The sequence below is a fragment of the Emydura macquarii genome, unplaced genomic scaffold (assembly GCF_026122565.2).
Source record: "Emydura macquarii macquarii isolate MOO-44397 ecotype Brisbane River unplaced genomic scaffold, CSIRO-AGI_Emac_v2 contig_2636, whole genome shotgun sequence".
Lineage (NCBI taxonomy): Eukaryota > Metazoa > Chordata > Testudines > Chelidae > Emydura > Emydura macquarii.
The window spans coordinates 39,690,639-39,713,084 of NW_027132773.1; the positions used below are offsets into that span (position 1 = coordinate 39,690,639).

At 41.0% G+C, this 22,446-nt stretch overlaps 1 protein-coding gene and 1 long non-coding RNA gene across 3 annotated transcripts in view; one reads left to right on the top strand and one right to left on the bottom strand.

Moving 5' to 3' along the window:
• On the bottom strand, window positions 1-990 carry LOC137163717 (uncharacterized). The gene is made up of 2 exons (XR_010922805.1): window positions 870-990; window positions 1-159 (listed from the first exon to the last, which is right to left on the bottom strand). It is a non-coding gene; the product is annotated as an uncharacterized lncRNA (long non-coding RNA).
• Window positions 991-7,423: 6,433 nt separating this feature from the next.
• Window positions 7,424-22,446, top strand: part of PTPN12 (protein tyrosine phosphatase non-receptor type 12) — a 134,437-nt gene continuing 119,414 nt past the window's right edge. For both annotated transcript variants that reach the window (XM_067564527.1, XM_067564528.1), the window contains exon 1: window positions 7,424-7,736. In XM_067564527.1, coding sequence (XP_067420628.1) covers window positions 7,638-7,736 — 99 coding nt within the window. In that variant the 5' untranslated portion in view covers window positions 7,424-7,637. The remainder of the gene's footprint in view (window positions 7,737-22,446) is intronic.

Consider the following 22,446-nt stretch of genomic DNA (forward strand, 5'->3'; position numbering starts at 1 on the left):
ATAGACTCCAGGGCCCTCCCCCCTGGTTCTACATCCTTGCCGGCCCTCCCCATCTTCTTCGGCATCTCCACCTCGACATACTCTTCGGTCAACTGCACTGCTTCCGTCAGCTGGCCTGGCTGGTGCTGCTGCACCCACACCCGGACAGTCTCTGGCAGGCTGTGTAAGAATTGTTTCAAAAATACAACACTTCCTCCATCATCTGGGTGGTCACTCTGAGCCACCGGTTAGCCCAATCAGTCAGCTGCTGGGCAAACCCCCGCAGCCAGAGGCTCCCCGTCTACCTCACCGCCCTGAATTTCTGTCAGTACTTCCCCACCGATAGGCCAAGCTGGTCTAGGATGGATGCTTTTATCATGTCGTAGTCCTGTGTGTGGGCCTCTCCTCGTACCATATAGGCTGCCTGTGTTTTGCCCCCCATTTATGGTGTGAGGCACAGGGCCCAGCTCACCCTTTCCCAGCCCACCGCCACCCTCTCAAAAGTCCCTAGGTACACATCAGGATCATCAATTGGGCCCATTTTACAGAGTCCCCAGCCAGTCACTCTGGTACCTTTCCCACTCATAGGGCTCACCACTTGATGTAACAGCTTCTGCTGGGCAGTAGCCTGCTCCTTGATAAAGTTCTGCAGAATCCTTTGCTGCTTGGCTTGCCAAGATAGCAGCACCTGCCACTCAGTCTGGTGTGACTGCTGGAGCTCCTGCATGGTCTTTACTAACCACTGGAGAGTCTCCTCCATTTTGGCCACCACTTGTTGCAGTGGCAGGAGATCAGGGTCCCAGACAAGCCCCCAGTTATAGCAGGTCATCCCCCAGACCCTCCCCTCATTCTCTCAGGATTCCACTCCCATTGAGCAACAAAGGGCTCACCACTCCCTATAGTTGCAGTCTTCTCAGTTCTAGCCCAAGGTACTCTAGGGGCTCATGGTCAGTCCCTCTCTCCTGGCTAGCAGGTAGCCTGCTTTACAACACTTCCCAGCTTCTGCTTGGCTATGCCCCTTCCTCAGCTTTTTGCTCTGCCCCATTTATCTTCCCACATCAGGCTAACAGCTGTTCCCCTTTCCTCATTAGGCTAGGTTCCAACTCAGCCCAGTTAGGGGCTGCACCTGTGCTACCTTAGCCTCAGGGCAGGCCTGATAGAGGCAGAAAAGGGGGGTTTTCACCCTCCACCCTGTCATGGACCCAAAAAGGAAGTGATGGGTGGAATAGCCCATCTCTTCATTATTTTGTCTACCAATTATGTTTAATTTCTGACACACCAAATTTGGTTCATTAATTTTTGATTCCATGTTTTCTGTTTTTACCAAGCATGATTTCACTACAGTTCTTGAATCATACCTACTTGGCCTTTTTGTTTGTACTAATTTAATCTTTGTCTGGTTTTCTTGCACCTGTTTATAACATTCATTATTGAAAACAACTTGATTTATTTTCCATCAGTAATTGTTACTATAGATTATTGTATCTTATAAACTTTTACATACCTTTTATGATTGAGCTCACAATTAGGGTAATTTTGTTGGTCCCATTATCATACCATTACTTACGGCCACTTTTCCCTTCCCTTTAGCTCCTCATAGTGTTGGTTTTTGGTGTTAGGAGAGAGAAGATATTATGGGGTTAGGGGAGCAGGATAAAACGTTGAAGGGGAGAGCAAGGAAAGCAACTTTGTGTATGGGCCTCGAAGAGTAGATGGTTGTGTTAGGGAGACTTGTGCTGTGCAAAGCAGGAACCTGGAGTGGAGACCAGCATCTGAGAGCTGTTTGTGCTTTAAGAGCTCCTTTACCAAGCATCTCCAGCAGTGATTCCTCGGGGCAGTAGAGCCAAGGCACCAATGTCATGGGGAATTTTTCAAGAGCATCTGTACTTCAGTGCAGAAGGACTGGGCTACCCTTTCCAGGTCCCTGGTGTCTCTTGTACCTAATCCTCTTCCCCTCTAGACTCTATGAATATCCAGTGTTGTGAAAGATGCCTCACAGTGAGAGACTTAAGCTTGGTCTACACTTAAAAATGTTTACTAGCATAACTATATTGGTGAGGGTTGTGATTTTTTTTTTTTTACCAACATAGTTATGCTAGTAAAAGTCCTAGTGCAGAGGCTATTATACTGTTTTAAGGCACTTTATATTGGTATAGTGTATTTCACTTTGCAAAACAAAAATAAGCTATGGGCATAATTAAAGAAGCAAAACTGTTAAGTGTAGACAAGGCTTTAAGGGGCTTAATCAATTTAGATGATCAAATAAAAAGATGCTGAAAGGTGACTTGACCACAGTATATTAGAACCTACAAAAGAAGAAGATATCTGGTAGAAGTCTCTTCATTCTAGCAGACTATAAGGTATATCAGCACTGCAACTGAGAACAAGTGTCCCAGACTGGGTACCGGGGCTCCAATTAGCATGCTAACAATAGCATTGAATTAATGCATCACCAGAGGCTATGGCTGGACACCTGAGCTCAGATCCACCAACCCCTCTGGAGCTGAACTCGGATGGTTAGCCCAAGCCTTTGCCAGTGCAGTAACTTCCACTCTGCTATTTTTACTCTGTGCTTTTTAGCTGTGACATTCCCTTCTGCAATCTGCACTGGTATATTGCTGTGTCACCCCAATACCTCACTCCTGGAGCCTGTCTTGCAATTGCCCTGCTGTGTGAACCACCCATTCCTGGGTCAGCTCACTCAGTCTCCTGCAAGCAAGTGGCTCATACCTTAGTGAGTGAGTGCTCTTGGCCAGCCACTTGTGGGATTCTGCAATGGAATGACCCCCCAGTCAATATCCCCAGTGCCAGATGCAACTCTAGGAAGTGCCTGTGACCCTTCCATGCCTAGGGCAGCCACCTGGTAATGCCAAGATCAGGGCAGGCTGTGAAAAGAGAGCAGATTCTCCCAGTGCTGGTGGGTGGCACTAAAGCCAGACTTCCCAACCAACCCCAAACAGTGCTTCTGACTTCCCACACTGGTTATCAAGAAGTCCAAAATACAAATACACATAGCCCCCTTTATTGCATTCCAGTCTCCGGCTCCCAATTGGCCACTAGGTCCAGAAAAGAGACCAGTTAGTTAAACTCTATGCTCTTTACTAAAAAAGTTCCCTCTGACCCCAAAGGGTCAGCCACAGTACCAGATCAATATGAGTTTGGATCTTACCCAAAATACCACGCTGCCAGCCAATCCTTTAGTAACTAAAACTAAAGGTTTATTATAAAAAGAAAGGAACAAACAATAAGAGAAATGTTAAAGGATTAGAGCAATCAGATACATACAAATGATTTGAAAGTCCATATACATCAAGTTTCTAGAAGAATTGTGGAGTTTGCAGGCCTGTATAGTCCCTCTGGTATACATCCAGTACCTGGATGGGTCTCAGTCCTTTGTTTCACAGCTTAAGTTGCAGATGACTTGATCCAGAGGTAGGTAGGTGGCTAAAGCTGAACAGGATTGTAGACTGGTGGCTGAAGACAACATGGATTCCCAAGGCCTCTGCCTTATATACCTTCTGGCCCTGGCCATGCTGTTTGTGGAGTTTTATAGGAACCAAAATGGAGTCCAGAGTCACATGGGCCAGTGCTGGTGACTCATCAGGTATATCCCTGGCTTCTCCCCCTGGGCCCCTTGCACCTGTGCGTGTCTCAATGGGCCATTAAGCAGGCTATTGTTCTGCAGCCATCCTGTCTCAGATGCCACTCAGCCAGCACAATTTGAAATACTGATATACCAAACATATCTATAACTTCCATTACACATATAACACATGAACATAAGTATTATCATCTTACTTAGCACATTATAGCCTTTCTAACAGCACCTGACATGGCATATCTCACATGAATTATTATGATTTTGACACACTGATGTCAAACAATATAATAAATGCCCGCCCCCCCCATCTAGCCAGCGTGACACCCCCAACATGAGACTGGTATATAAGGGAGTAATCAGAGCTCCTGAATACACCTTAAGGGCCCCCCCCCCCGACCCAGCCAGCGTGACACTGCCGCTTTACAGAGTTCAGTGCTGCCCACTGGACTCTGCAAGCTCATTGGTTAGTCAATTTATCAAAGAAATTGATATGCACCAGCTCTGTCACTCTAAACGAAGTCTTTACACACATACAAACCACATGCACTGCTTTAGATAAAACAAACAAATAAGTTTATTAAGTACAGAAAGATTTTAAATGATTATAAGCCAGAATAATATAACTCAGATTTGATCAGGAAGAAATAAAAAGGTAAATCGCATTCTAAACTAAACACTTCAGTAGCCTTGCAATCTTTGATGTTATCTTACCAGAGGCTAGCTGACTCCTTCAGCCAGGCCCTCCCCCTGTGGACCATCTTTCAGTTGCTTGATGTGGTCTATTAGATAGAATGCAAGAGAGAGTTTCAGAGACCAAAAATGCCGCTCATTTTAAGAGATTCCCCTTGCCACCCCCTGGGGTCAGGTGATCGGCAATGTCCCGCATGGCTCCCTCACTCGAATCAAATGAGCATCACCTTATTAGATGCTTAGACCACTCCATTGTTCCTGTATGCATACCTCAGCAAGGCATGAACTCTCATCTCACTCTGCTTTGTGTTTGCCTGGATCAATTCAAGCCATGTGAGACACACATCTGGGAATATTACATAGCAGTATTTCATAACCACACGTGACATTGCAAGAAGCATACCATCATAACGATAAAGTACAGCATGTCATGAGCATTCTGAAAACACCTTACATGACATACTTTGCATCAAACAATACACAGTTGCACTGTTAGGGTGAACATGAATGATACACAATCACACCATAAGGGTGTACATAAGGTACATTGTGTCACATTAGCACACTAGCTTGAGCCCTGCTAGTATAAATCTCTCTACCCAGGCTGGGAAGTTTGCTCCCACTTGCAGTACAGACATACACATTGGGTGTGTCTTCACTGCAGAGTTGACTTGGGTTTTTACTCAGGTTTTGCCCCTAATCCTGCTACTAACCACACACAGAAGCTTCTGACCTGCCTTTGGTGGTGCTTTAAATCCATGTTAGTTGACCCAGCTAGAAATATAGGTTAGATTACAGCCCACATTCCAGTTCAACTCAGGCTGTAACCTATCCAGTTTGCAATGTGTATGCAGGCAAAGATTTAATGAAATCTAATGGCTGGAAACTGAAGCTATATAGATTCAAACTGGAAATAAGGTGCATTTTTAATGGGTAATTAACCATTGGGACAGTTTACCAAGGAATGTGATAGATTCTCCATTACCTGAAAATTTTAAATAAAAAATGATTGCCTTTCTAAAATATTTGCTGTTGGTCAACCCCAAGTTATTGAACTTGATGCAGGAATTACTGTATTGAGTGAAATTCTATGGTCTATGTTATGCAAGAGGTCAGATTTGATTATCACAGTGGTTTCTTCTTATCTTAAAAATCTATGAATCCCTGGACTAGAGCTGCTCAGAAAATGGAATTTCCATTTTTCAAGGAATTCTTGCATTTTACATTTTTTCATTCCAAATTAGAACAAAAAGCCAAAACTATGAAATTTCCGGTAGCAGAAAAACTCCAAAAAAATTCAGTTCAGGATCGTTGAAATATTTCATTTAGATAATGTTGAATAATTTAATTTATACAATGTGAAAACATTTCTATTTGATAATGCTGAATCATTTTGATAATGCTGAAACATTATAATTCATATAATTTAAAAGTTGTAATGAAATTTTAATTTAATGAAACTAAACATTCTGAAATTATCAAACAGAAATGAGAAAGTCAAACCATTTATTTTGACTTTTTTCTATTAAAAAAATTAATGGAAAGTGACACATTCCCATAAAATGTTTTGATGAAACTGCATTTTCCAACAGAAAACTGTTCTGTCAGGAATTTTTTCAGCCCCCTTGATTCCTCACAATACCTTTGACATTATCACTAAGCCCCGCCTACAATCTACATTCTCTTTCACACGGAAAATAATAATGATCAGTTAAGGGGCAGATTGTTAATAATTATCAGTTAAGGGGCCGCTATGTTCTGGCTGCTTTGTGCTCCTCTGGTGATGCACAGTAGCTGCACCTTCAAGCTTTAGTTAACTGGTCAATATGCCCCAGCTGTTTTGCATATCTTTAGTGTCCTACAAAGTAGCCAGGGCCTGCCAGTGACTGTGGCACTAAAAGTCAACAACAGATAGATATTTCATATTTGCAACTCATTAGACAATCAGAGGAGTAGTATGTTATTGGCTTTCTTGTTTAATCTTCATGTATGATATTTTTAATAAAAAAAATCCCAGATAAAAATCTGTATTAAATTGGAGTAAACAATTTAAAATAAGGTCATTACATAGCAGAATTAAGGATGTTTGGTGTTCCAACTGTTTCTTTTCATATTTTAATGAGTCTGGTTTTCTTTAAATTTAAATTGGACTCTGAATTTTACAATGCCTGTTTTAGGGATAATTACAACAGCCCTATAATGTTTTTGTTCTGAAATTACTGGTAGGTAATTCTCAGTTTAACATAGTTCCCGTCTGAGAATGTAACAGAGATGTGCAGGAACAATTTGTAAAGCGGGGATGCTGAGAGCCATTGAACCAAACTGTAAACCCTGTGTATGACGGCAACCACTTTAAGTCAGGGGTGCGCCCCTAGGTCCACCCCTCATGGCGATGTGTCCTATGGCCTGGCAAGGGGAAAAAGAAAGACTCCATCACCCAGACCTACTCCAAGCCTCACTGGCGGGCAGCAGAGACCCCGTCAGATGTATGCAGCAGCGGGGCCGGGTAGCCTCAGTCGCAGCCTCTGAGAAGATTGGGTGCAGCTGCCCAGGCGCACGCAGGGACTCTCACTCTCTCCTTGCAGGGAGGAGGATTTTGTTTTTCACGTTTCAATGAGACGATGAAAGACTCTCCCTAGTACACGCCGAGCTCTCAGCAGCCAAGGACCTAGCCCTGGGTGGACTACAGCTCCCAGAATGCACCGCTCCATAAGGCATTACACCCTCGGACCTGCAGTCGCCACAGCGAGCCGCACCCCTCTTAGCACCCTGAGCTTGCCACTCTACTGACTTCCCTTACCTTCTCCCCCCTGCTAACCTTAGTGGTCCCTCCCAACGTTCTATGCAGCGCGCTTCAGGAAGGTCCCATCTACGGGAAACTGGGGGGAGGAGAATTAAGTCGTCGCTCAAGGATGATCAGGCCAGTGACTGCTATTCTGTGCAACCAATCACAGAGAAGCTGTTGGAGGCGGAGCAAAGGGTGGGAGGCGGGACTGGGCACTTAGCAGTGGGGGATTAGAAAATGCTGAGTGGCTGGTGCTGCGCCTGCGCGGGAGGAGCGGGTGGTATTGTCGTGTCCCCTTCCCTTCCCTTCCCTTCCCATCCCCTGAGTGTGCTGGCGGCGGCGGCTGTGGCGGGGAGGGGCGAGGCGAGGGGAGGCGAGGGGAGGCGAGCGGCCGGAGGCAGGATGGAGAAGGCGGTCGGGCGGTGCTGAGCCGGAGGGACATTGTGTGAGGGAAGGCTTCGCGGTTGGGGGAGGCGGGCGGCGTGAGAGAGCCAGGGCGGCGTGAGAGAGCCAAGGCGGCGGCGGCGGGGATTGTGTGGGGCGGCCGGGGCTCGGGCTCCGGCTCCGCAGGAGGGAGGCAGGATGGAGCAAGAGGAGATCCTGAGGAAATTCATCCAGAGAGTCCAGGCCATGAAGGACACGGACCACAATGGGGACGACAACTTCGCCAGCGACTTCATGGTGAGGGGGTGGGAGCGCTCAGCGCCCGTCTCTGCCTAGGGGCAAGGGAGAGGGTCCCGTGTGGGCTGGGCAGGAGGAGGAGGGTGTGGAGCGGAGACGGGTGGGGTGTGTGTGTGTGGTGGTGGTGGGGTGTTAGCATCCCCCTGCATGAGCTGCCATTGCAGCCCCCAGCCCGTGTTCTCCTGAGCTCTCCTGTTGTGTAACCCGGAGCCGAGACGGGAGCGGGCGCTGGCCGGGGGGAACATGCCCCTCGTGCAGACCTACCCTTGCGCTCCCCAGCCTGAAGGAATCCTTCTTTGGGAGGAGGTCAGCTGGTGGATACCCTAAGGTGCCTTCTCGCTAACCACGTCAGTCTGCTGTTGTAGCTCCAGCCTAGAACCTCCTCTCTTGCTCAGCCCCTTTCCTGAGGAGATAAAGAGGGCCCTGGGCATTCCAGGTGGGGTGCTGTTTTGTTCCTTTCCATGATCTGCCATTGTGGCCTCTTCTGGCGGGGGTAGTGGAGGTCACAATGGCAATTTTGGATTGTCTTTTGCCTTCAGTTATTTGTCGTTGTAACCCTCCTTTGATCCTTTCTGAAAAATATGATAGGTGTGTTCTTTGAGGCTAGCATCTTTCCCTCAACCCCCACTGCCCCTGTAACCCCATGCTGTATCCCTCATCCTCTCTTCTTTGGCGATCACTTAACCAACAACCTTCCTGTATCCTCTGTGTGTCTGCATGGGGGGTGGGGAGAAAAGGGGATATAATCTAGAGCCAAGTTTATTCCCTGTTTTTAAAAAAAATCTGTTTTTCTTTATTCTATTAAAATGCTTGAAGTGACTTGCTCTGTTAAGCAGGTGGTCTGAGTTGGGAACAATAATCCTGTTTGGGTGGATATGTCAGTGCGACTTTAAATGTTGTTTAAACACTTAATGTGGAAATATAATTTAGCCTGCTTTTGAGGTGGTGGAATAAGGATGGTGGGTTAGCAGGACTGCATGTGTAATATGCAGCTGTAGCCTGTTGTATTACGCTGTAGGATTTAGAATAAAAATGATTTCTAGCCTTTTAAGATCTCATTTTGATAATGGTCTGGGAACAAAAAAATTCTGATGTAAATGTCACATTGGGGATTGTCTGAAATGCAGGGAGGAGACTGCGGATATTGTGCAAGACTCAGGGGCGTTGGGAGCATTTTCAGGTCTGAGGAATGGAAGAGGAAGTAGACTTTGGGAAGTAACTATTTCATACAGGGTGGGAAGGCGGGGGTGGGAACAGGAATACAGTTTGGAAAGGATTTTACTGATCCTGGGATAACACCACTGAAATAGCTATACAAATAGGGAAGGGAGGAGGAAACCACATGTAAAATTGAGATTGACTAAAAAGGTTTAAATTCTTATTTTGTTTCATGTTCCTTGAAATATTACATTAATATGTAGCATTAAATCCACTGGACTCCAAGCCTATTCTTGTTTTTAAAAAAAAAAAAAAAAAAAAAAAAAAATCATCTTGAGAATGTGAGTAATTAAAGGAACTCCTGTTTAACACAAAGACTGACATCTTGTTACATTATACTGTTAAGGCTGACCATTGTTCTTCTAAACTGTGTGTGTGCATGCGCTTGTGAAAACAGAAATGGAAAAAATATGTAAATTGATGTTCTAAACAGGATTGGCTCTAGCCTTTTACAGAGCAAATGTGTGACAAAATACAAACTACTGTATTTTATAGCACAGTTTTGCCATTTCATATTTGATCTGGCAGCCCAAAATTAAAAGTTTCAGTGTACTAAAATACCAACTTAAAATTACATATGTAGTAGTGCTTTTTTACTTATAATAAGTAACATTTAAGGTTATTATAACTGAAAGATTTGAAAACTTTTCTGTTGTGGATTTGATAACACTGTATAATCCAGGTGGCTATTTTCAGTAACATTGATATTATATTGTGTAGTTGGTGATCTTCCCCTGTTTTTTATGGAACTTACACATAGCAGCAAGGATAGAGAACATTTATAAAAAACAGGAAAACATTGCAAAATCACAATTTGCTAAAGAACTCAAGGACAGGCGTACTATCTGAAAGAACTCTCAGGATTTCAGGAGAACAGGAGCATGGGTGAGACTAGATTCAAAGTTCTTGATATCCTTTTTAACATTTTCTATTGTTTATAATTCTACTGCACATTTCTGTTTCTGAGAAAAAAAACTTTGAATAATGTGTTAAAGGGAAGTTGGGGAACCAGAATGTTTGTAGTTACAGTATTCTAGTACTATACTGGAAGGCTTTTCTTTAATGGTTTCCTATATGTTATATAAGCAGTTGTAGAGGGGTATGACCACAAGAATGCCAAGTCTTTTTATAAGGAGTTTGTCATTCTATGGCAACTGCTTTTTTAGCCACATTCAAGCTTCTGTCTTTGGGATTTTGAAGGGATGGAGAAGAGTAAAGAGAAGGTGGTGAAGGAAACTAAGTGGAGAAGTAGCCTCTCCTCCTACATCTTTTTTTCTTTATCTTTAAAACTGAAGCAGTGATTTATTTTGTTTTTTTGGGAGGTAGTGTCTTCACAGTTATGGGCAGGAAGTGCTGCTGCTGCTAAGCAGTGGCAAGTTGGTGGAAAGGAATTGCTGTTACTCATCACTCTACTTCCAAGCCAAAGTGGAGTCTAAAAATAGAAGTGGAGTGGTGGATGAATGCAATTGAAAACAGTTCTTTCTTTTCATGTCTTATTTCTTCCAATAGATTTATGATAAAATGGACTTCGTTAATTTATTCAGTCAAGCTTAAAAAGACTTGGTACTTCATAGATAGATGCCAGGGATTTGTTGAGAAGAGAAGTTAAGGAAGGTGTGGATATATGGTAGATTTAACTCCTAACCTACTAATCACAGTCGGTTATATAGACATTAAAAAGCAAAAATGTTAGTAATAATAATGCTGCTGCTATAACAGAAAACCCATCCCACTTAAGAAGGGTGAAACTAGACTGTAGTATGATTAATAGAACAGTTAAGTTTCAATATAAGATGACCGGCTTTCCCAGGGTAGGAATGTTAGGAATACTTAAAAAGTAGGGTATAATCAATCTAGGTTTCATTGGCTAGTCTTTCATAAAGAGAACCAAATCCATTTGGACAGAAGTAAATGAACTTGATTTTAATAATCACACTTCCAGTTAAAAAAGTGCCAGTACTTTACTAGCAGATCGCTTGTGAAGTGTTGAGTATGTGCAACCTAGCTGTAAGTGAATGGTGTTATTCAGCATTGTCTATTGCAGTGTTTCTCAATTAAATTTGGCCGCGGAACCTTTTAATTTCTGCGGGGCCATGCGATACCCTCCGCTGAAAAATCCGGGACATCTTCCCCTTTTTGGCAGCGCGCCCTGTCGGCTGTTTTTGGCGGCGCGGTTTCAGTTTTTCGCGGAACCCTGAAATTCATCTCACCCCAATTGAGAAACACTGGTCTATTGAAAAGAGTAAGCATGCTTCCTACTGTATAAGCATAGAAAGAGCATGGCTTCATCCTTGGTTTCTACAATCTGAATTGTATTGTATAATTTAAACATACATAGGGTGAAGGTCAAAGCATCCATGGCAATGGTGTGAACAATATATATATTTTGTGGGTTATCATTGAAAGATGTCAAGAAGTAAGAATTTTGATTGCTTGTTTTTTGTTCCACTTTTGCAGTTATTACGGCAGCAGCTTAAATAGATTTTTTATTGGTTCCTTATGTACTGCACTTGGCAAATAGTGTGTTTGTTTAGAGTATCATTTATGCCATCAACTTAGATTACTAACTGTAGGATCATTCAGTCTGACTCAAAATAACTGTTGCATTATGAATGATGTGACTATTCACCATCGTAAGAAACTAATTTAGTTTCTTAAATACTTTGTGTGGCAGTTAACACTCAAACATTTGAGTAAGTCTCTTGCTAATTATTGTTATAGTACTCTAACAGAAGTCAGAAGTACAAAAATAAAAGTTGTAAATTGAAACGCCTGTCAGTGAATTATGATTATCTAGGTAAAACAGTACTTACATGCGACAGATGTTTTACTTTTAGGCCCTGATCCGGCAATGAGTTTTGTGCAGGTGTGCCCATGTGCCTGCACAGAGTTCCTTGCAGGTTCAGGTCCTTGATTGGAGATTCAGGGTAGCAAAATCAACCTGGCTTTGTACTATATGTCTGTTTCACTTATATTTTCATTAACTATCTAAACAATCAAACTTGTAAAAAAAATGTTTCCTTATTATAAGGATCTGGACAGTTACAAGATAAATCATACATCCCATGCAGTTTCTCATATTTTTGTACTATGCAATTAGATCGTTACTACAAGTGGTTGAAATAGCTTATCTTTAATGTAGGGTAAAATTCAGGACTGTCTTGCAATTTTGCAACACAATTGATTATGAGATTGCTCAGGTTGTAAGTTAATTTTGGCATATTATCTTAAGGAAGAACCAATAAATAGACAGTTGATTTTTGAAATCAAGCCAATAAAAATATATGTAAAATTAGCTTCTGGTGACTCTTCATTTCCTTGCCATTTTCTGTGATCTCAATCCTCTGTTCCTATTTTTAAATGTCTTTTCTTCCCTATTGCTTTGTGAAATTGTCACATAAACAAAAGGGAAAAATTACTGACTATATAGGGGTAACAGTGAAAAACTGTATACAGGTCTCCATCTAGAATTGAAAGACCGTCTTCTATTCTTAGATATTACTCTTAAGAATAGTAGACAAAATATGGAATATTAGGGTTGGAAGGGACCTCAGGAGGTCATCTAGTCCAACCCCCTGCTCAAAGCATTGTCAGACAGAAGCAATACTTTAGTTGCCCTTCTAACAAGTCACAATGCAAGAATACTCAAATACATGAATAAAGATTGTGTTGATAAACAAATTAAATTCTGTTTAAATACAGTAGAACCCTTATTTTACAAATGGATTGGGGATTAAGACTTCATAAAACTGAAAATTGCAATAGGTACAGTGTATATGTTGCAGCATGTTGAGCTATATCACTTTCTTCTTGGCCTTCAAACCATTGCAAACTGATTTTCAGTGCCCTGAAGGCATTGGAATGTGAAGGGATGTCAACTTGTCCTTCATCAACATCATTTTAATTAAGTGATCTCCATCCCACCCCCTGTCAGGGAAATGTGGTTCATATGGTTTGTGTTGTAAGATTGGTGTTCATGAAATTGAGGTTCTAATGTAATGTGTAAGTTCAAGAACAGAAGAAAATAACACTTTCTGGGAAGACTGTGTCAATATTAATTTGCTTCTATCGTTAACTTTTTGGTGTCAGATATCACTGATGTACCTCTCAACTTTGTTTTTCAAATTAAGTTAGCAGTTGTGTAGTTTGGAAGCTGACCAAAAAAGGGTTAAGAGTAGTGTGTGTCCAAAAGATAAACTTCTAATTGTTCTGTTTTGACAAAGAAATAGTTGACTATTTAAAAAAAAATTTTTTTTTCCTTAAGGATATATTGGAGATGACCATTTCAAGGATTCATTCAACTCCTTCTGAGCACGTTTCATGTTAATAACGTTTGGGGTGAAATATAAATGCCGAAAGCTGCTGCTCTGTTTTTCTCATGTGGACTTGTATAAACGACATGTTGAATATTCAACAGAATTAACTTTAACCTATTTAGACCAGTCAGGAAGAAGGCTTTGGCAGAGGGAAGATGCTAAAAAATAGATTCATGACTTTTATCCTTTGTACTTTATCTATGGTTAACATCTGTGATTAATGTTCTCTAAACCTAGCAATGTGTAAAAATTCTTGTCAAAATCAGATATGACCAAAGGTTGTGGTTCCCTCGATACTAACAAAGGGTTCAAACTTTCAAACAAAGGGTTCAAATTGAGCACTTCCATCTTCATCTGAGTTAAATGAAAGTTAAACACATTATATTACAATAGAACCTTAGAGTTACAAACACCAGAGTTACAAACTGACCAGTCAACCCCACACCTCATTTGGAACCAAAAGTATCCAATAAGGCAGCAGCAGAGACCCAAAAAAGCAGCAAATAAAGAACAGTACTGTGCTAAATGTAAACTACTAAAAAAAAAAAAAAAAAGGGAAAGCAGCATATTTCTTCTGCAAAGCTGTATTGTCAGTGTTCAGTTATAAACTTTTGAAAGAACCATAACATTTTGTTCAGAGTTAGGAACGTTTCAGCGTTACAAACAACTTCTATTCCTGAGGTGTTCATAATTCTCAAGTTCTACTGTATATAACTGATCATTTAAAAAAAAAAAATTAGTATTGCCAATAAGCCAAATGCAATTTTATTGTGTAATTATCAAGGCCTTGTCCTGACTTAAAAAATAACTGTAACCACTGTAATGGTGGCTGATGTCCACACTGCCTTCTTTGAGTTGGTGGAGTGCGTCCTCACCAGGAGCACTTCCACTGACCTAAGGAGCAGTGTGGAGAGCTGAGAGCCCGTCCCTTTCCCTGCCGGGAGCCCACAGGCTCCCTGTGGGATGCCCCCCCAGTCCCTGCTGGGAGCCTGGGAAAGCCACACGGGGACTTCTCCCCTACGCCATGCTCCCGGCAGGGAAAGGGAAGCTGTGCGGGGACTTCTCTCTTTTTCTTGCCGGGAGCCCGGGGAAGCTGTGTGGGGACTTCTCTGTTCCCTGCTCTCTGCCAGAATGGACAGCCATGTCAATTTCATGGCTCAGCCCTGTAATAGTGGTTCTCAATCTTTTTGAGTGAAAGACCAATAATTAACACTAGGTAAAACATGTGGCCCCAACCCTCTCCAACCCAGCCATAAACACACACAACCCCTAAAAACGCACATAATGATAATACCACTAAATTACCCCATGTGGCTTCACCCTCTTCACTGCTCTGCTCTGTCTGGCATGGGCTGGGAGAGGGAGCCTGCTCTTCTACTCTGGCCGGCACAGAGCTCGGGGCTGCTGCTCCCTTGAGGGGGGGCTGTTTCTCCACTCCGGCCAGTGCAGGGCTCGGGGGGCTAAATGATCTCAATATTACTGAAGTCTCATGGACCCCCTGTAATCTTTGGCACCCCCCCCCCAAGGGGTCCCACACCCCAGGTTGGGAACCGTTGGCATAATTGATGAGGCTACCCCAGTGGGGAGCAGGTGGAGAAGTTCCCAGAATTTTTGTTGAAAAAACAGGGCAATTTTGTTGGCTGGGGTTGAGGTGGGGTAGTGGCGGTGATTGCAGTATGTACACCAGCACTCTTTTGTTGAAAGAAGCTGACTTTTGTCCCCCCCCCAAAAAAAACTAGTGTAGACCAGACTCAAGTGTCTTTAAACTTGGAGGGCCTACTTTGACAGTTGATCAATACTGAAAGACTTGCCTTCAACATTTCCTCAAATAGTCCATCCTGCTGTTTTGGGGGATTGGGAAAGGACACTTTGCCTAAGACTATGTAAATATGCCAGCACATGTAATCTCACTGTGATTAGTATGGTCTCATAAAAAAGAGAAGTGTGCTGTAGAAATAGATTTGATACTTCTGTGAACTACATTTTAGTATTTAAACCTAACTTCTGTTACTAATTTGTTTTAAAATAACATTTCTGTCAAAACTCTTTGCAGTCTGACACACCTTTTGGTTGTAATTCAACTAAAGTTTCATTATGAACAATTTTGATAGGACAGGCCAGTCGTAACATGACCAGTTATAAGGGTCTCTTTACTAGAAACGTTAAACTTTTATTTCTGTGTGGAACAATATGATTGAATAGTAGTTTCTGCAACTCTTATATTAGGGGCATCTGAAGCTTTGTGGAATGGTATTTTTTTAATGTTGGCTATACAAAATATAATTTCCAGTGGGCATTTATATATTCAGTTTTTCAATCAAATTAGAAGGAAATCATTGCTGTCTACTGTTTTAAAGATGTTCAGATTTGAATTTTTATGGGGACTGGGTGAAAACAGCTGAAAAACTGCTGTGGTGAGCCCCAGTTGCCTTTTGTGTTGTCATATACTGCATAAAATCGTTAAAGTAAATCTTGCTTAAATGATAGTACCATGTGAAATCTTGTGCTCGCTGGTCAAAGCTATATAATAGCTATTTAAGGCAAGAAGAAAAACAGCAGCAGATCTCACACAGCACTTAAATGTTTTTATCACATAAGTAATAGAATAATATGTCCTGTGTGTTTAAATCTCTAAAGAAAGTGGGAAAGTTTAACTTTTGTTTTCACATCCTAAGGTTTCACTCTTGGTGAACAAGTTTTATGATATTGCTAATTTTGCTGGGTCAATGACAAAGTGTAGACTGATCTGGCAGTAAGTGACATATGAGCATATTTAAGTAGATTAACTCAAATAAGATAAATATACAATATTGCCCATGGACCCAGTCCAGCAAGGTGCTTCAGCATATGCTTAATTTTAAGCACATACTAAGTGCCTTGCTGCATTGGGGCCTACCCTGGGTAATGTCAGTGGCTACAGTTCAGTAACTTCTATATAGCTTTACCCTACTGTTGCAGAAATACTTTATCAGGATCAGTTTGTAAAACTAGTTTTTCTTGCAGTAAATGTCGAGTCATAATTCTGGCAGACTGTACAGTTGAGGATTGCTTAATCTGAACGTTAATTTGTGAAATACGTACAATTTTATCAAATTGGCTAGTACTTATAGCTATAGTAATGTTGAAGAAAAATAAAGGTAAATATACCTCATAGTTGACAAGGCAAGCAACAAATTAAGCACACAGTCATAAGGAAATGTAATAGGTCCATTAATATGTCACTAACGGAACCCTTGTTGAAATCTTTTTTCATCTAGGATTTGTGCTGACGGCCAATGGGTGGAGGTTGTACTGCTTCAGTTTGTGCTTTACCAGTTACATGCATTGGCAGTCTTGATTTTGAGGGAAAAAGTAGCAATGATTGACTTGGTGCTGCCATGTTCTAGGTTGTTGAAATAAAATAAAAGTGAATGTTGGGGAAAGTCAAAATGAACAGCAGTAGCCTGAGTACATGTTTGTAGAACTTCACCATTGTTTGTCTTCCAACTCCTTTTCTTCTTGGTCTTCTCCTGAAGTAGCCTGGCATGCTGAATGACTCTGTGAGATTTTTGTGCTGTAGTTGCCACTCTTGTCTTTTGAGGGATTTTTGAGCTGGCAATTAGCCAATACTGTTAGGAGAAAGAGAAAATATGTTTGAACAGGGAAAAAGACAAACTAACCTACCAAACTTTTCAATAGCTACAAGCTTTAAGAAAAGGAATGGACAGATGGTGGTCTGGCTTGGGAAACTTGTCTCATCACCTTTCTACCCTGTTTGTGTTACAAATTTATCTCATTACTTCCTTAAAGATAATTTTATTGATAGTAAGCAAGTTGCGGGGTGAAAGGAAAGTTTACAGCACAAACTATTGTAATGGAAAATTTCCGTTCTGAATGTAAAGGCCAAATTAGTTGAATCATCAGTTGTAAAATGAAGGGACCCAGTGTGGTCAACAGCTGACTATATAGGAAGATTGAAGCTGTGGAGGACAATATGTAGGAGTGCCAAATGGGACAGAAAGAGGCAACCTAAATGTGTGCTGCTTTTATCCAGGAGGAAACTTTTAGATATGCTAGGCTAGAAGGTGTATGTCATTTTCAAAGATAGGAAAGACTTTGATTGTAGGGCCAAATTCTGCCTCTTCTGAAGATTATTCCCCTCAAAAATCAGGAGTCAATGTTTTTGAGGGGGTTTTATTGGTATTCAGAACTGCCTCTAGGAAAGGAAGGTTATAGTTCTTAAATTTCTTTGCTGTATTCCCCCTGGTTGTTTGGGCTGCACAGGTTAGATGGTAAAGATCAATTGCATTGAGATTCGACTTTGCTAGAACAAACAGAAGAGTATCAAGAACATGTTAGATGGGTTTATTCTGTGTTAAGAGTGAGGCATGGAAGAAGGCAGAGTAGAAAGCTTGCATTGCTACTTTCTGTGCTGTCTTTGTGAATAAGCAGGATCTCAGTTTCAAGGGATGTCAGTATGGCATCTTATGTGAACACTTACATAAAATATCTTGTTTTGGTATTTGCTAGTGTAATTCAAATTTTTTAATGCTCAGTTTTTTTAATTTGTACACAAAACCTGAGGTTCTTTCGGAAAGACCCTTGTAACTGATACAAGGATGTACTGTTAATACGTTGCTTTTACTGGTTCAGGACAGAATCTTGATGCTGGATGATCTTACCCTTATCAGACAGGAAATATTTTTGCGGTATCCTCTTGCTGACTATCCTAATCTGTCTTATGTTCACTGTCGACTTTTTCTGGCATCTTTTGAAATTTAAAGAAATTGCACATGGTAGGTTTTTTTGTTTTTGTTTTTTTTAAAGGCAGTATCTACATATTACTGCATCCCTTTATAGCGAATTGTTAAACTCATACTTCTGAAATCTTGTTCAGTGAAGGAAATTTAATTTAATGCCTTCATCATTCAGTTCCTCTTTCTGACAGTTTAAGCAGTAGATCTGATAATCCTGAAAAGTGCTTGATCTGGATGAGCTGAAGAATGAGGAGCCCAGTTCTTAGAAACTGAACTAGACCACCTAAATTATAAGCCTTCTGAGGCAGAGGCTATTTTCTTTTATGTGTTTTTGTACAGTTTCTAGCACAGCAGGGCCCTGATTCTTATCGCTACTATAAAAATAACATGCTTATGATACAATTATCAGAAAAGAACTTGACTACCAGTTGGGCTGCCTAAAATCCAGGTCTTGTAGGAGCTGGGTACATTTTTCTAGTCCTAAAATTAAAACCTTGTCTATCAAGGGAAATAACCTGTGCTTCCACACCCAGTTTGAAAGAATAAAATAGTACAGATTATTTTTAAGTACTGTTACAATTAAACATCAGTCAGCTTCCTACTTATTTTTAAAAACTGACGTAGGACTTCATCTGTTATAGTCTTTTTTTACTTCATTATTTTTCTGCTTTCCTTCCTATGATATGCCATGGTCTGAATGTTTCTTCCCTTTCTCTCTCCCTCACATTTTCTTCTTCAGAGGTATAATCAGGGATGCCATTTATCTCATATGTTGTATGCTTTGAATCTCAAACCATTTTTGCATCTCCTAAGCCAGATGTGAGATGTCTTTCCTTGCTGTGTGTGCTGATGCTTTCAGTATTTATTTTATGCATTGATATCTATTTGTCACATGTGAGGGTGATGTGTAGGTGCTCTTTACTATCTGCAGACCTAAGAAAGCCACCTCTGCTTGGGTTGATTGGTCCAAGAGCAATTCCTTTTACCTTGCCTCTTGGCAGAGCAGTGACTCCCCCCTCTCCCCCCCTCAACCAATTGCCAGGGATCTGGGTTTTAAAATGCAGGGTTTTTTGGTTCTGAATAATTAATTTAGAAGAACTGATTGGAGACTGAGGAGAAAGCAAAGAGCTACTTGCATAAATGGGACTGGCTCCTTCATGTGCTTTCCTATTGGGGATGGGCTTTGTTAGCCAATAATTTAATACACGGTGGATAAAAATCAATGCTTTTTTTTTTTTTTTTTTTAAATATAAAAATTTCAATGTTTTTAATCTAAATGAGATTTGTTTTGATTTTTTTAAGTCATCAATAAAATACTAAATTTCTCGTTTTAAAAAAATGTTACCATTAAATCTCATCACAAACATGCTAAATCTACGCTTACAGTCTCATAAAAATGAGTTAGGCTGGACAGACTAGAGCCGTTAACTACCAGCTCTTGCTTCTTGAAAGTTCTGGCTTTCAGTTTCAGTTTCTCAGCAGACTAAAGTCACATGTGCAAAGAAAGACACAGGCTGGATAGGATTGTTGTTGAATTGGATAGGAGGAACGTAGAGGATATGCTCAGTATACTAAAGCCTATATCTATAGCCTTAAACTTCAGAGAAATTGTTGCTGCATTGCTGATGTTGTCGAAATTTGGAAGGCACTTCAAGAGATACTGAAGAAAGAAATATCTCACCAGAAGGTTAAACTGCAGGCAGTAAAGAAGCGAATGGATCACGCACTAACTCCACCTCACTTTTTTGCAAACATTCTCGACCCCAGATATATAGGTAGATGCCTAATTTATTAAGATGATGATGCTGTCATGACATGGGCATCTCAAAATCACTCCTCAGTTATGCCAGTCATAATAAATGTCAGGGCTGGAGTGGAACCATTTAAACAGTACATGTTTACCGAAGATGTTTTGAACAGTCACTCCCCTGAATTGGTGGAAATCATTAGCCAGGAACCTTAAAACAGAGTTCCTTCAGTTGCTAAGCCAACTTTTCACAGCAGTAGCTTCCTCTGCAGGCACAGAGAGAATATTTTCATCATTTGGTGGTATTCACTCAAAGCTAAGAAATCGACTGGGAGTTGAAAAAGCAGGAAAACTCATATTTCTGTTTCAGTCTATGAATAAAAATGACAGTGGGAATGGGGAAGATGAGAGCTAGTTGTAGAAGTTTTAAGGACCGCGTATGTTTAGTGTTGTGATGACTTGTCTGTTAGAGTTAATAAAATTTGAAAATTTAAAGAGTTTTTAAGGACAGCCGTCAGCTGGCAATTCAGGAGACTGTTGCAATTGCAAATGTGAAACATTTATGTAACATTTAAGATTTAGTTTAATAAAATATAAGTGCTATTGTGTTTGTGTGAGAGATTTAGTTCTTACCATTCCTAATGTGCTGCTGCATCTGCAGCTTGACACAGGTAATGAGTATTATGTATTTTGTAGATTTTTAAAAATTTACGAAATACATAATACTCAAGTTATCTAAAAAATTACACAAAGTATACCCTCCTAGATGTTGTAAAATGCTGTATTGAGTTGTAAATTAAGATGTTTGTGATCAATCGTTTCAGAAATATGTGAAGAAGTACCAGTGGGAAACTGGATTTAAATCAATGACTTTCTCTTGGTGATTTAGAACGGTGATTTAGATTACCTTGATTTTAATCAGTCCACCTTGTAGTCTTTGATGTTCTTGCACCAGTTGAAGTGAGATTCAGAGGCATGCCGATAACTTTTTTTTCTGGAGTTATTGGCTTTACTGTAGTATATTTGCCTTTAGATGAGTAGAACTGGGGCTGACTGACCTGTTGTTTAGTAAGGTGGCATTGCCTTCTGGCTCTTCAGTGGCTGCTGTAATCTGACTTCTCTGTGCTTGGAAGTCATAAGAATGGCCATGCTGGGCCAGACCAGTAGGCATCTAGCCCAGTATCCTGTCTTCCAACAGTAGCCAGTACCAGATGCTTCAGAAGAAGTGAAAAGAACAGGGCAATTACTGAGTGATCCATCCTTTGTTGTTCAGTCCACGCTTCTGGCAGTTAGAGGCAGAGCATAGAGTTGTGGTCTTGATCATCTTCTTGACTAATGGCCATTGATGGACCTATCCTCCATGAATTTATCTAATTCTTTTTTGAACCCAGTTATACTTTTGGGCTTCATAACATCCCCTGGCAACAATTTCCACAGGTTGACCGTCTTGTGTGAAGAATTTACTTCCTTATATTTGTTTTGGACCTGATGCCTGTTAATGTTATTGGGTGACCCCTAGTTCTTGTTTTTTTTAAGGAGTAAATAAAGCTTCCCTATTCGCTTTCTCCACACCATTCATGATTTTATAGACCTCTATCATATCTCCTCTGTCTCTTTTCTAAGCTGAACAGTCCCAGTCTTTCTAGTCTCACCTCATGTGGAAGTGGTCCATATTCCTAATCCATTTTTGTTGACCTTCTCTGTACCTTTTTCAATTCTAATATACTCTTATTGAGATGGGGTGACCAGAACTGCACTTGGTGTTCAAGTATGGGTATCTCATGGATTTATATAGTGGCATTGTGTTATTTTCTGTCTTATTTATCCCTTTTCTGGTGGTTCCTAGCATTCTGTTAGCTTTTTTGACTGCTGCTGCATGTTGAGCAGATGTTTTCAGAGAGCGATGACTCCAAAATCTATTTTGAGGAATAACAGCTAATTTAGACCCATTTTGTATGTATAGTTGGGATTTTTTTCCAATGTGCATTACTTTGTACTTATCAACATTAAATGTAATCTGCCATTTTGTTGCCGAGTCACCCAGTTTTGTGGAATCCCTTCTGTAACTCTTTGCTGTCATTTTTGGACTTAGTTACCCTGGGTAACTTAGTTTTGTCTGGTGAATAAGTGGCAAAGTTTACTGTTTTCCAAATCATTTTTGAATATTGAACAGCACTGGTCCCAGTACAGATCCTTGGGGGACCTTGCTGTTTACAGCTTTCCATTGTGAAAACTGACTATTTATTTCTACCCTTTGTTTCCTACTTTTCCTCATTATAGATCCCTGAGGACCCTCCTTCCTTGCCCCATGACTGTTTACTTTGCTTAAGAGTCTTTGTTATGAAATTTGATTCTCACTGAGTTTTGCTAAAAAGGTAGATCAGAGCATGTGGGGCTTGCCTTTGTTTTATAATTTTGTCTTTTTAATGCTTGGTGACCATTGAGGTGTGCTTGGCCAGAGAAGGCACACTCCAGTCCCTGGCTTCTAGAGGAGCCATTGTTTTTAATCCTCTTATTCCCATTTGATGCCCTCTCCTCAGGGAGTTCCTGTGCTGTTTGTTTACTTGGATCAGATTGACCAAGCTGTTTAACTTCAGTGATTTTTGCTTAGTTGGGCTGGAAGACTGCAGCTGCTTTTGCTGCTGAAACTTAGCAGTTTTTGCTCTGTGTAGTTCTTGGCTAGGTCTCCTCCA